Consider the following 13,804-nt stretch of genomic DNA (forward strand, 5'->3'; position numbering starts at 1 on the left):
GGATCCGTAAAAAACACGTACCGTGCATCCGTCCACTGCTGCTGCTGCTGCTTTCACATGGTTTACGCTTTACCGAGAGCCAACAAACAACATCAACAACAAGATGGATGAGGAGGAAAATCCGTTCCTATCCGGATTCCTGACGGTCAAGTCACAGAGTGGATTTTCGTGGCGTGTTACGAAAAAGGTAGGAAACTCATACCACCACCACCACCATCACCCACCCTCCTACCTAGTGGGCGCGGAGTTGTTCCACCATACACAATAATGCTCTCCGTGTGATTGCATAGAGAGAGGGGGAGGGAGGTGGGAGAAGAATGGCAGTTTTGCATTATTAGTCATTAACCCAAAAATTATATCATTTTATGTTGTTGTTTTCATCCAATGTTCTTCAACCACGGCCCACCGTACAGGTAAAATATTGTCAGCTGTTCAAATCGAGCCGACACGGTATCGAGCGGCTCGAGATAAGTGACGCCGAAAATGACAAAACGCGTCGTATCGTGACGCTGGAAAACTGCGTCAAAATAGTGCTAGATCAACCGCCACACAACACAATCAACATCGTGTCCAAGACGGGCCAGATTCAGCTATACTCGCCGGACGAAACGGTCGCCCGCCAGTGGACGAATGCGCTGCAGATAGTGGCATTCAAAGACAAATCCAATCAAACGCCACCACCGCCCCGGCTAAACACGATCGAGGAGGATAACGATCTGTACTGCTCGTCGTACAGTGAGGGCATATACACGGTCACGCTCATACCGACCGACGCGTCCATCAAGAACGGCATCGAGCCGAAAATGTACACGCTCGAGCTGGGCCAGATGGATATGCGGTTGAAGTGTTATGAGGACGAGAGCGTTACGGTTGCGCTGTGGCCGTACCGGTACATCCGGAAGTACGGTTACCGGGATGGTAAGTTTACGTTCGAGGCGGGACGGAAATGTAACACGGGGGAGGGCACGTTCAAGCTCGACAATGCCAACCCGCAGGACATCTTTCGCTGCATGCTGACGAAGATGAAGTCGATGAAGCGGATCATTTCCTCCTCGTCCGAACATGAGTCACACGCATTGAGCAGCCAGCTGTGCGCGGCGCTTGCGATGGAACCGGGCTCGAGGAGTCCACTGCCCGGCGTCGTTCACTGTGATGAAAATATGGCGGCACATCTGTCCTCGATCGAGCTCCTGCATCATGATAGTGTGCCGAGCGCCTCAATGGTGGCGATGTCGTCGCAGCTGAAAGCCATTCCGAAGAAACCGCCGCGCAAGCAAGGCATCGTTTCATCGGGGAACGTTCCTGGCGGTACCGAGTCCGAGCCAAAGCATTCCAACGTATCGACTGTGTTCATTAAAAGCAATGGACATAACATGCAGTGCGGCAGCCAGCAGCAGCAGCAGCAGCCACCAAACCAAACAATACTGATCCGCAACGTAACACCGAATCTGGACGATGTGCTCGACGGATCGAAAGGCAAAGAGCTTGACTACGAGTGCGTAAAGGACATTACGGACGCGTGGAAGCTGTATGGGCTGAACGATGTGAAGCACACAGAAGCGGTAGCGGACAGTGGTTCCTCGGCCACCACACCGACCAACGTTGGGCACGAGCAGCACGTGCGGCTGGAGTACGATCGGTTAGACTTTTTCCGCACCTCCACGCGGCACCCATCGGCCGACTATAAAACGGTGGTACCGATCCGGGTGTCCGGTGAAACGGGGGCACCCGCATCCACGGTTCCGGTGCAACCGTCTGATGATTATGAAATCATCGGTGAACCTTCACCAACACCACCACCGCTACCAGGCAGTGGTCCGGTTGGGTTGGTGGGATACAATTTAACGGCTGGTATCGCCGCTACCTTGCGAAGCCGTAACCAAGACGGAGAAGGGTTCGAATATTCAGTATTTAGCGGTGAGCATCACCAGGATCAGGAGCAACAGCATCATCAGCAGCCACGTAACATAAGCGCTACCATTAACTATGCGACGATTAGCAAACCGAAACGGGTTTAACCTTTATGTCAATGGCCAATATGACCTGGGTATGTTTTGTGCTTTTTTTTATTTTTCAATACCATTTCATATGACGAAACTATCCAGCTTGAAAATTTTGCGAATGGCTAGAAAAACATTTTTTCTATCATACAGCAAAAAATCAGATTGAAACATACGTTTAACATCTTTTTCAATTGATTCCCCTATCTTCTATAGCCACTTACCCGGGTTAGGTCATATATATTGTATGGTTGTTTGTATTTTGTCGTACAGACTTAATAAGCCTAGTATCTTTTGATCTGCTTGTCGTGCTTGTATGTCTGGGCAGAGTATTTATTTGAAAATTTGCAATCTTTGTGCTGTAAAACATATTTATTTGGTTTAAATAAGTCGTAAAAGCTTTTTATGTTTTGTTTTTGTTGTTTAATATAGTGAAATAGGGATATGACTTTACATATCTCATCTAGATTATATTATTTTGCCTTAGTAATTACTACAAGCATTAATAATGAAAACGACAAACAAAGTAAAAGCTCAACTAATTTTTATTATTTAGACAACAAATAGAATCATCTTGAAATTTGCATAAAAGTATGACGAGGAGTTCAAAAGTTATAAGCTTTCCTATCCCGGCCAATGCAAACTCCCATGCAAAATGTGTGACCTACCCGTAGGTGGTTATTAGAAATAAGGGTGTATTTGTGGTCATTGAAACAATGGTTAACAACAGCCCACCAGCAAAGGTTCGTAATGGAATGAGTCTACAGTTTTGTTTCTTTGTTTTATTTTTGTTTGTTTGCTTTTAAGGACCCATTCCACACCCAATGATTTGCTAAGGCGCTCTTTCGTTATCCTAAGAGATGGCTAAATTACGTATTATGTGTGTGTGTGTGTGTACTTCCTAGTATTCCTAGTATCCACGGAAAATGTGATATGTTTGTTTGTTTTGTTTTTGGTTTAAAAAACGAAAATTTAAACACGCGGTGGGGTTTGAGAGATGGAAAGCGACCGTTATTTTTTTTCCATCCAACAGCATACGTACGATTGTTAGGCATATTATATAAATATATACATATTTTTTATTGTTTTAAAATGTACGATAAGGTATCGAAATATGGCTGACGATGAAAACAAAGCACAACATGGAATGAAAACAAAAAAGCAATAATACATCTAGTGGGGAGAGCACCATCGGCAACGAAAAGGTTGGAGCAATATCGTAAAGCAAGTGCTGTAAATGTTAATGCCATTTCTTTTGTTTGTAAGTACGCACATCGGATATGTGCAGTCGGTTTGAAATGTAGAGACAAGAATGAATAGAGACTATGTTTTTTTCATGAAAACCAGCAGTCCGCTCACAAAAGCCTAACAGTAGCAGAAAATCGTTAGCATGATATGAAAAGAAAAAAAAACACACACACACATTTAAATCATCACCAAGTGCCCAAACTTTTACTAAATAGGTTTTACAAGTAAGGAAAAATGTTTACAAAAAATTCAAGAATCTAAACTTACGCGTGCCATAAGATATTTTTGGCAGTTTTTCGTATTAGAATTTTACCAGCGCCAACTCGCCATACTCGGTCTGACTGTACTACTGACAACGAAAATAAAAATAATGGTTTCAATTTAAAACATAAAATTGTGTTTGTGAACGTATTGATTAAAAAAAAAATGACAAGAATTTTTCGATTTTTCATGCACTTACGCTGTAATATGGTGGTCGGCCCACCGATCAGTAGTCAATGTATACTGCTCTCAAGACGTGGTCATCCATTAGAACCCCACGTATTTACAATGTCGTTCTAAACGAATCATCATAGAATCTTTCAATCAATTCCAAGGGATCCAATCGCTCCAATCCCAATGTAATCCAAATCGGATCGAATCCTTATCGGAGACCCAATTGGATTGAATCCATCAAGTAAGGATCCAATCCGATTCGAATCTTCCTAGGGATCGAATCAACGATTCATCCGAATCTGCCAACACAAACCCGCAGTAGTAGTGTACCGATGGCAGTAAATTTGAGTGGTAAGGGAGAGAGAGAGAGAGAGAATTAACAAATCATTTCAATTTAACCCTTTTGCAATTGAGCTGTGACTCCCGTGATTAACTTTGGAGCCCAAAATACTGATAAGTTGTTTTAAACATCCTCGTGCCGACCGTAGCAATCTGTATCTGTTTCGATTAACAACTAGGTGCATGAAATGTTGAGCTTATGATTCGTGTACCGTGAATTTATCACATATCTTTCCTTCTTAACATAACGACCTATTAGTACATGCGAGCCATAAAATGGCTTGCGAGGCTTTTTAATTGACTCTCTACGGGAGAACGGTCCCGGATGGGATTTGAATCCCGATTCTGTCGTTGTAAGATAGGCGCCCTAGCCGCCTCGACCGCCGGACCAAACGACCAAATATTTCGATACATAGTACCCCAATTTCTGCATGCCTCAGACGATTTTTTAAACCTCATGGGCCAGATATACTGTAAATAGAATGTTCTTTTAGAAAATGTCACTCTACGAAGTATTGTAAAATCGATCGAGAGAATAAATACTTGTTTAAAAGGATCGTATCAAAAATTAATTGAAAATTAAACGGAATCAAACAAAACTGTTCAACGTAAACGGTGAACGGCGCCCGCTTCTGTGAGTCGTGCGAGTTGGCTCGGGTTGATGGTTTGTCCGTCGGAACACGGTTTCGAGAGCAAAGGGTTAAAAAATAGTATAGCATTGTTAGACTTATGAACCTTTTTTTGACGTTTTCTTCATATCTACGTAGGAATAATAGTATTTTAAAGAGAATTATGCATATTTAGCCTTTTCTACAATAGAGATTTAGGCATATATGTTTTTTCCTTTTTTAAAAAAAATATTTTTACCATGCCTTCTAAAATGCGTGTAATATTAAGTTTTCTTGGTTGTGGGCAATTCAAACAATCGTCACTATCGGTGAATTTTATTTATTTTAATAATACACGGAAATCTTAATCGTAAGTCAACCAATGATCGTTATTTACTTTGCAAAAAAAAAACAACCCTCTCTCTGCGAAGCGCATTCTCGAGTTGCGCACGCGCAAACCTCGCTACCTCCAGTTGACAAGGGTGGGTTTGCTGCTGACAGGCCTACGTCTTCAACTTCAACAGTCGGCCCATGTTCCTGGAAAACAACCCCTCCGTACGATCGAGATGAAGGCCCAAGATGAGATGAAAGAATTTGTTTTCTTGATCTGCTTCGCCTACTGTCAAACGCTGTACTGTCTGCTGGTGAAACAGGTGCAACCAGAGTGCGTGCGATAGAGCGGGTCGGCACCACACATGCCAAAGGGCACAGGTAGAGGAAACTGAAAAGAAAAAAAAAGGGCAAGACAACGTTAGGAAATAGAAAGACAAAGTTTGGAACAGCGCTAGACGATCCAGCAATTTTGAAGATCAATCTGCTTTTCCATAATCGATCCACAAATTATCGATCGCAGAACGTTGGTGAAGTGTGCCTTGCGTTGAGTAAGGAAATAGGCGTCCGGTATGGGTCGTGCATTAGGGTTAGCGTTGATGGTGTGCTTGTTAGGGTGTTGCTGGTGGAGGCCAACCGAGGCCACGGCTGCGACGACAACGACGGCGACGACGCTGTCCGGAATTTACGTCGATAACGGCGTCGGTCAGACGGTGCTGGAGGATGCACTTTCGTTCGAGGAGCAGCAGGAGATTGAGAATGAAATTTTGAACCTGCTCGGGCTTCCGGGACCGCGGCCGGCCGTCCGCCATCTACATTCCTCTGTCGGGTGAGTGATAGTCGGATGGTTCCCTCCTCTGGGGTGACCCCGCACGCATCGCTCTGGGACGCAACCCGCTGCTTCACCATTGACTTCACTCTCCCTCTCTGTCTCGCTTTCTGGCAATATCTAGCAAATCTGCGCCTCAATTTTTGCTCAATGTCTACGATCAACTGCAACAGGAGGAGAGCGAGTCCGCTGGTGCGGGAGCACGGATACGAAAGGTTCGTAGTACAGACATGGACATCCTGATTACCGATGCCGACAGGAAAGCAATTGATGAGAGTGATATTATAATGACCTTTTTGAATAAGAGTGAGTTTTTACCCCCTTTGCTGCCTGCCGGGACCACCGTGTCCTTGTGGACGGTTTTTGTACTCCAATTTTTACTGACACAAACCTGCATCCACTGTAAAATGGCTAATCGGTATTTTGTTGCTCACTGGAAGAACACGGAACGAAAACCTGGCCTCCTGTTAACATGTATGCGCTTAGAAGAAAAAACGTAATCAACTAATCTGGATATGTTCTTCGATGGTATCTTGGAGTAATCTGGAAGTTAGGGGTAATTTAGTGGCCGTTGGTCTCAAAAAAATTAAGGTTCCCTAAACGATTGTTAGGCATGCATTACTAGTCTATATCACTAACGGTCATGGATTCATCTCCTTCGCAAAGGAGACGGCATCGTCTTATAGAAGGGTATGGAAACTTAACACTTTCATGCTTGGTAGCCAAAAGCATTAAAAATTTGCAGTTGCTTGCAAGCCGCCCAAGAAATGAGACATCTTATGCATGCATTCGCATATGCCCTCGTTGGCAGCTGATGTTGTGTAATGTGCGTCTCACAAAAAAAAAAAACGGTATGGTTGTAGTGTAGTCTCCAGTAGACGGAAATTGTAACTAACTGTAGTTTGGTCCCTCTGTTTCGGCGCCTTATTCTTACCGCCTGATTTATACCCAGATCATCACGGTTCCGAAATGCGCCACGAGAAGGGACGCCGACTTTGGTTCGGTATTGCCAACATCGAAAACGACGTCAGCGTACTGATGGCCGAACTGCGCCTTTATCGGAAGCTGAACTTGAACAAGTACACCACCTACAACACGTCTCTGACGTTGACAGTGTACGCGCTTACTGAGCTGAATGGGTAAGGGGCGTCGCGGCAGAGTCTGGAAGATGTCGCACTGATCATGCTATTTGAATTAATACGCCTTACAGCGAGAGTGAAATGACGGAAATCTCTAGCATGCAGCTGACGAGCGATTACGAAGGTTGGCTGGAAATCAATGTTACCGGTGCGGTTGATCTGTGGCTGAAAAACCGACAGGCTAACCATGGTCTGTACATTGGAGCGTACTTTGGCGATCGTGTTGGTAAGATGCGGATAACCATTGCCAGCTCTCTCTGGAGCTGTGGTGTGTCTCTGGAGCTCTAACGCTAACTATCTTTCATATCGTGCCTATCCACACAACACAACCAAAGAACGGGAGGTAAAGCTGGATGATATTGGATTTGTTAGTGCGCGTGGTAGTGATGAGTATCAACCATTTTTGGTGGTGTACGCCAATAGCCAACAGGTAAGATGATGGATGGCATCCAATACCTGGAAGATGATAGCTTAATACACCTGTTTTTTTTTTGCTGTTCGCTTTCACACGCAGCAGATGATGAAGCCGATTCTTCAGCGACACCTAACACGCAATAAGCGTAGTCAACCAGCGCGCAAGCGCAAACCCGGCAAAACCGAACATCGGCACCCGTTCCAGTATCACCATCCGTACGATCAGCACAAGAGCTGCCGGATTCAGCAGCTGTACGTTAGCTTCAAAGATTTGCAGTGGCATGTATGTTTACGGTCCCGGTGACATGTTTGCCAGTTTTTTTTTAACCTATTCTGTTTTCGTACACCCACCCAGGAGTGGATTATTGCACCGGAAGGGTATGGTGCGTACTACTGCAGTGGCGAATGTAACTTCCCGCTTAACGCGCACATGAACGCCACCAACCATGCGATCGTTCAAACGCTGGTACACTTAAATCATCCTACGAAGGTCGGTAGACTAGCACTCACTCTCTATCCGGAAATTCCGGAATTGCGGTGGGAGCCCTCAGCTATCTTGCCTATCATGCGGTTTTTTCTTATTGTCTTCCGACAGGTGCCAAAACCGTGCTGCGCTCCAACAAAATTGATTCCAATTTCTGTACTGTATCACATCGACGAGGCAAATGTGAATCTTAAGAAGTACAAGAACATGGTTGTGAAAAGCTGTGGATGCCATTAGAAAAGCGTTGCAATAGCTCCGTTCCATATACACATATTGCAGTGAAGTGAAGTTTTCTTTTGCTCTAACAAAACCTACATTTTATAGCACCTAAATAAGTGGAGTAGAGGAATCAAAACCATCGTGTAGAAGCGTAAGTTTGTCTGGTCGGAGAGGAACGCAAGATGATGCATGCTTTTGCTACCCTGTCTGTACATCTATTTGCTTATGAAAAACTTAACAACGGTGTTGTGGCGTGCAGTGACTACTAGTGACTAGAGTGTGTACTGTACTTTTCCCCGGTGCGCGTGCAATGCCATGTTTTTCTCGTCTTTTGAAACATTTGCAATTGCAGCAAACCGACGGTGTGCGCGTGTGTCGTTGTGATACTGAACGGCGTAAAGTTTTCCTACTCATATTGACCTGATCGATATGAGACTTGGCTAAAACGGAGCGGTTTTTTTAGAAGATTATTACAGATGATACACACGGAAGGATCCACTGATGTACGCTGCAACAACGGACGCAACGTAACAAAATAGTATTATTGGAAGTACACAAACAAACGGTGAATATTGGGCAGCGAAACAAAAACGACAGCAACAACAACCAATGTATATTATACTTATTTGATAATGCAGCTCTACTTGTGTATAAAATGTATACTCAACAAGAGGTAATAAAACTACTCATTTATTGTCGTAACCTTCGATGTTTTGTGGATATGTGTTATTTCTCCGAGGTGGTACCCAAAGATACCCAATGAGTAAAATATATTCAACTGTTCCACTCCACTCAGACAGTTGGTTAATAGTACTGGCAGTTATGGAGATCGTGTGTCTAGTCGCGTTGAACCATGTTTTCGAATTGGTAAGAAAGGGATTGTTAAACCGATTAAGTTCCTAAATAGTTCAAAATTAGAGTTCTAGAATTTAAGCCCAACATCGAGATCATGATCTTAGATACAGATCCTTTGCAGAGGATTCTTCCACCTTCCAACGTTTCGGGATTCTCTAAATGACTGTTGTGGTAGGGGCGACAGTGGCGTAAGGACTGAGGTTTATATCCCACCTAGACCTGTTCCTCCGTAATGAGGACTATCCAAGCACGTGGTTTAAATAAATCTAGTAAGCCATTCGATTGCCGGCGTGTGCTAATGATGATGATTATACGTCCCACCTCTTACCCCAACACAGGTTTGAGAAGGACGTTATTATCTTTACGATATTTTTTATTCTGAAATAATTTTAACTTAAAAGTAAAAATAAGCCACGAGTAAGTGGAGGGATCGACGAGCATTCTGAAAACTTCACCAAATCACGCCTTTAAAATGATCACCATGATATCACCGAGGAAAATGGATCAGGTGTGCGGTACCTACGAACGTCAGATCCCCGAACTATCCTCTCCCCAAGAATGGCGCCTCTATTGAAGCCTCACGATAGCTCTGGTGCGCCTTCCCGGGTGAAAGGATGGTTGCGAGGTCGGCATGGCAGGTGTTTCGGTGTGTAGAGGTCTAAATTTAGTGGAGCGAAATGCGTTTGGGCGACTTCGGTCCAGAGAGTCCCTGCTTGACAGGCTGTTGTGCTGTTCAGATGGAGATCAGATATCTAACAGAATACTATTTTGGGGAAATATTTTTTGAAAATGGCGTTAGAAATCCCACTAGTGAACCGAATAATGGATCGCCGAATGGTGCACAACTTACCAAGAGTTCTCGTTGTTGAAGATGCCAGGAGTAATAGTAATAGCTATAGTAAAATTGTCCATGTATAGATCTATTGAAATGAGTATAAAATAAATGTTTATTGCTCCTTAAACTTTAGAGAACACAATCAATTTCTAGACATTTACCATATTTCGATATCAAACAACCTGATTTGTTTTTTTTTGTTTTCCTTTGTTCTTGCTTTGTACGAAGAATGCATTTATGTACGATATTTTCTTGTTTGTGGGTGATTTTTTCCTCTTCTCTCCTTCTCATATATACTGTGACTTTGATTCATCTGTTTCGTATGTAGGCAGCATAATGTCTCAGGCGCACCCAAAAGAGTGCCTCGAGTTTGCTGATTATTTGTTCGTTAAAGTACAACGGTAACTAGCTACGGACTCGGCGAGCAGAGAATTAAAAATTATATATATTTGTATATATATATAGTTATATTCCATATGTTTTGTATTATTTGCACACTTACGGACGTGCTTACTAAAAGGGTTGTTTGTTATTTTATCTTTTTTCATCTTTTGTAAATTATATAAATAAGAGCATAATTGCCGTTTTTTTTCATTGTTTGTTCGCTTCTTTCATTTTGTTTTGTTTCTTCATAGAACATCAAATATATAGATGCATATTTGGCTTTGGGGGAGGATACACCGTGTGTTAAACTAGACGCAGCGGGATTTTGTGCGCACATTTACGTTGTGTTAAAACATTACATTTAATAAGTTGCATTTTTTATGTATTAATTATTTTTTTAAAAAATTCGAGAGATAATTAAAAAAAAGTTTTTAGTATTATTTCGCATTCACTATAAAATAAAGTAAAACAAAATAAAAGCTTTGTCATGGCCATTTGTTATCAGATCTACGTTCTAGTGGGGAGTTTGTTAAGTAAATAAATGTGTATGTATATATGAATACATACATAAATATATGCGCAAACCGGGGACTAAAATAGCACATTTTTCTCTCTCGTTAATTCGACGTTCGCGCAATCGCACCCGTGTTTTATCGCTGTGCTTTTTTTGTAATACAATAGCTTTAGTGCTTGTAGTTATCGTTCCGGCGGATAGCGCAGCACAACAGCAGGGAAAGTATGAGTGTTAGCAGCTCAATACCGACGATTGCAGCACCGACGTAGCAGATCAGTTTAATGTTTTCCTGCACTGCCTTTACTAGCTTTTCCATACAACCCTGCAAAGGAAGGAAGAGAACATCATCAATTTTACAGTACTTGATTTAAAGTTTTTTTTCCCATAATGTTTAAATACTTGACAATACGGCGTAGAGCCGTCATACTAAATTGAATAAATGTCTAAATGCTTGAATCGATCTATTGTACAATAAATTTTTCGGTGTCATTTGCACTAAAGGCCACCCTCAATAAAGTGATCACCACTATGCTTCACATTCGACCGCATATTTTTTGGATTCAATTGATTATTTGGACTTGAGTTTTTATTTTGCGGGCTCTTTGAGAAGAAATCTGTAGGGATTTTGTCTTCTCGGAAGTATGAACCAAATTTTTCAGCAAAAAATCGCGAGCGAGTGAATATTAACCGGGATTTTAATGAGTGAAATGGTCATTTCTTTTCTAGAGAAAACATTGTAAATTCATTTTGTATAAATTTCTGATTTTCATTAAATTTTTCAAGGCATTTCCTCCTTGTTTTTTACCCGGGCAGGGTGAGTTGAAGTTTTTGTCCAAATATTGGATGAACTTTATGTCATAAAAAGCACTTGAATTGTGGAAACAAGTGCTAAAAAATGTTAAACCTATTTTAAATAATTCTTTCCATTGACCTTACTCTGTACGGGCAATTTTTTGACACAGTTTACGATTTTAGATATTAGAATAGGAATTACCAGCGAGCATTGGAAGGGAACTATAAGGAACAAAAGAGAAACCCCCTCCAAAAAAGGCATAACATGAAAAGCTATTTATATACAATATAGCGGTAACGATGAGTTTATGAAGTTCAGGCACAGTATTTGTTTTTTTTTGTACATAAAAGAGTACGTTATCCCCCAAGTGCGGTGGCCCGTACGGCCATTGATTGCTTCATCCAGCAAACGGGTGGTACTATTTTTAGCAACCGCTTCTAGACATTGTTTGCCGCAGCGTGTACACGCCTTTTCTTCGATGAATGGGAATGAATGGACTTCTCGCTTAATAAAAAAAAAAAGACGCACACACTACTAGTGCAGCACGTTTGGCGCCACGTCCACCAGGGGCGAGCGATTTATCGTACCTATTCGTTGCGTGCGCTTTTAAAAAAAGGACGCTAATGACAGCGTGTTACGATAACAAAATCACCCTATCACCCGGTTGTCAGTGATCGACACGAGCTAATTTGAAAATTAGTAGGTGTGGTGGCGCTCTAACTGAAAATGTTCATCAAATCGATCTGTCGCGAGCATTTGGTTCACGTGGTAACGGATGAAATGGTGCATTAAATGTGAATCATTATTTTTTCAACTGAAAACGATTACTCACATCCACGAATAGATCCGATCGTGTTTTAGCCGATGCCAAAAACTCCATGTGCGTCGCCTTTTTGCACTGTTCCGGCGTGATATTGGCAATGCAGCATGTTTCCGGCACCTTGTAGCTGGCAGGTTGGGTGGAAATTTCGACGCTCAGCGCTGGACGTTCCACGTTGTTGAATGCGCTCGATTGCCAATCGTTCGGTCCTTCCGCACCGCAGCATTTGTACTGGAAAGGGATTTGGAAACAATTTAGCCATCGCTTACTAAAAACAAACGAAACAACAAACGCTTCCTTACATGCTTCTGAATAGCATCCAGCGTGGCGGTACGGGTCGGTATAACACCGTACTGTGTTTGGACCGCTTCCTTCACTGCGGACCGGACCACATTATCCAGTTTGTCCGAGTTTTGGTACGCCCAAGCACCGGCAGCCAGCTCAGCAACAAGCACCATCAGTAGGCAACAGAAAAACTGCGAAATTTAGAAAGCCAAAAAGCAAATAAATTCCAATTTTCTGCATTACTACACACGCCAGCACTAGAACAGTGTCCCGTACCGAGGTGAGCATCCATTGAGATTCCTTGAATGCGCCACAGCACCCGAGAAAGGCGACAATCAGCATCAGCCCACCGACAGCGAGAAAGATGTACAAACCGATCGTGTAGTTCTTTTCGTTTTGGGTCATCGATATCAGGAAGGTTGGGTCCGACAGCATCCAGATGGCTAGCGAAACGATCAAAAACCCAACGACCTGTGCGGGTGGGAGGGGGGAAAGAGTTTTCGTTTGTATCGCTCCTCATCACCGCTACTGAACGGTAGTGTGGATGCAGCTGCTAGCAACCTTACCCAGAACAGCAGATTCACCAGTACCACCAGGTACTTAACCACGGAGCAACACCCTTTGATAGTCATCTTCCGTAAAGCGCTCGGTACGATTTTAGGCAAATGGATTTGTGTGATGAGATTCGGTGGGATGGGAGGATTCCTGATGCTTACTTTCGATAAATATGGCTTAAAGACGTTGCACACACACGCAAACACCCGATTGATACTGTTTCGTTACATATGTTGGGCAGATGTTTCGGTCGCGAAGAGACGGAAAATTAAAACAGCAAAAAAAACCCTCTGTACTGTATTTGCTGGCGAGCAAATTGTTTGCAGATTAAGGGGTGTTGGGAAAAGTTTGCGTTCGCTTGTTCTTCTTCTTTTCGCTTGTGTGTTTGGAACTTCGCTTGACAGCAAGCCAACAAAAAAAATGACTCGATTTTGACAGCTCGGCAACTTGACAGCACGGATGTGGGCGTGTGTTTGTTGTTTATTTATTTTTAGGGCCTGTCCACACACACTCTACGGGAAATAACAACGGAAAGGGAATCGATGTTGACATCGCCCGTGTTGTAACGCTTCGTAACGCTTGTAATAAGCGCGGACCGGGCGCGTGTTGCGAAAATCGGCGAGCATGGAGAGGAAAGATGAATTGAAATTTGTGATTCACTCAATCGTTGAGTTAATGATTAAATTTACACCTTCATCTCTACGACCGGCATAACCGG

At 42.9% G+C, this 13,804-nt stretch overlaps 4 protein-coding genes across 5 annotated transcripts in view; 3 read left to right on the forward strand and 1 right to left on the reverse strand.

The window, feature by feature from the left end:
- The window catches only part of LOC126561166 (prothoracicostatic peptides), a 244,615-nt gene that overhangs the window by 28,075 nt on the left and 202,736 nt on the right, over window positions 1-13,804 (forward strand). The window lies entirely within an intron of this gene.
- LOC126556856 (uncharacterized) lies at window positions 90-2,018 on the forward strand. Its single transcript, XM_050212391.1, has 2 exons — window positions 90-187; window positions 414-2,018. Exons 1-2 carry the CDS (start codon window positions 104-106, stop codon window positions 2,016-2,018), a joined length of 1,689 nt encoding a protein of 562 aa, XP_050068348.1. The 5' UTR covers window positions 90-103.
- LOC126557890 (protein 60A-like) lies at window positions 5,530-8,063 on the forward strand. 2 transcript variants are annotated; one of them, XM_050213802.1, is made up of 8 exons: window positions 5,530-5,789; window positions 5,914-6,095; window positions 6,742-6,928; window positions 7,000-7,154; window positions 7,264-7,358; window positions 7,443-7,625; window positions 7,698-7,832; window positions 7,938-8,063. In XM_050213802.1, the coding sequence occupies exons 1-8, from the start codon at window positions 5,533-5,535 to the stop codon at window positions 8,061-8,063; spliced, it is 1,320 nt and encodes a 439-aa protein (XP_050069759.1). In that variant the 5' UTR covers window positions 5,530-5,532. The 2 variants fall into 2 exon arrangements, with proteins under 2 accessions (XP_050069759.1, XP_050069766.1); XM_050213809.1 differs by having other exon boundaries at window positions 7,446-7,625.
- On the reverse strand, window positions 10,803-13,163 carry LOC126562377 (CD81 protein-like). The gene is made up of 5 exons (XM_050218863.1): window positions 13,098-13,163; window positions 12,808-13,002; window positions 12,549-12,722; window positions 12,259-12,477; window positions 10,803-10,955 (listed from the first exon to the last, which is right to left on the reverse strand). Exons 1-5 carry the CDS (start codon window positions 13,161-13,163, stop codon window positions 10,803-10,805), a joined length of 807 nt encoding a protein of 268 aa, XP_050074820.1.

This window comes from Anopheles maculipalpis, chromosome X (genome assembly GCF_943734695.1).
Source record: "Anopheles maculipalpis chromosome X, idAnoMacuDA_375_x, whole genome shotgun sequence".
Lineage (NCBI taxonomy): Eukaryota > Metazoa > Arthropoda > Insecta > Diptera > Culicidae > Anopheles > Anopheles maculipalpis.

Excerpts from the sequence above, each read along its gene's own strand:
- LOC126556856 (XM_050212391.1), top strand. The coding sequence starts at position 104 with ATGGATGAGGAGGAAAATCCGTTCCTATCCGGATTCCTGACGGTCAAG. Across the intron at positions 188-413 it reads CGTGGCGTGTTACGAAAAAG|GTAAAATATTGTCAGCTGTT; the intron begins GTAGGAAACTCA and ends CCCACCGTACAG.
- LOC126557890 (XM_050213802.1), top strand. The coding sequence starts at position 5,533 with ATGGGTCGTGCATTAGGGTTAGCGTTGATGGTGTGCTTGTTAGGGTGT. Across the intron at positions 5,790-5,913 it reads CATCTACATTCCTCTGTCGG|CAAATCTGCGCCTCAATTTT; the intron begins GTGAGTGATAGT and ends GGCAATATCTAG. Across the intron at positions 7,155-7,263 it reads GTACTTTGGCGATCGTGTTG|AACGGGAGGTAAAGCTGGAT; the intron begins GTAAGATGCGGA and ends ACACAACCAAAG.
- LOC126562377 (XM_050218863.1), bottom strand. The coding sequence starts at position 13,163 with ATGACTATCAAAGGGTGTTGCTCCGTGGTTAAGTACCTGGTGGTACTG. Across the intron at positions 13,003-13,097 it reads TGGTGAATCTGCTGTTCTGG|GTCGTTGGGTTTTTGATCGT; the intron begins GTAAGGTTGCTA and ends CCACCCGCACAG. Across the intron at positions 12,723-12,807 it reads CTCAATGGATGCTCACCTCG|TTTTTCTGTTGCCTACTGAT; the intron begins GTACGGGACACT and ends TAAATTTCGCAG.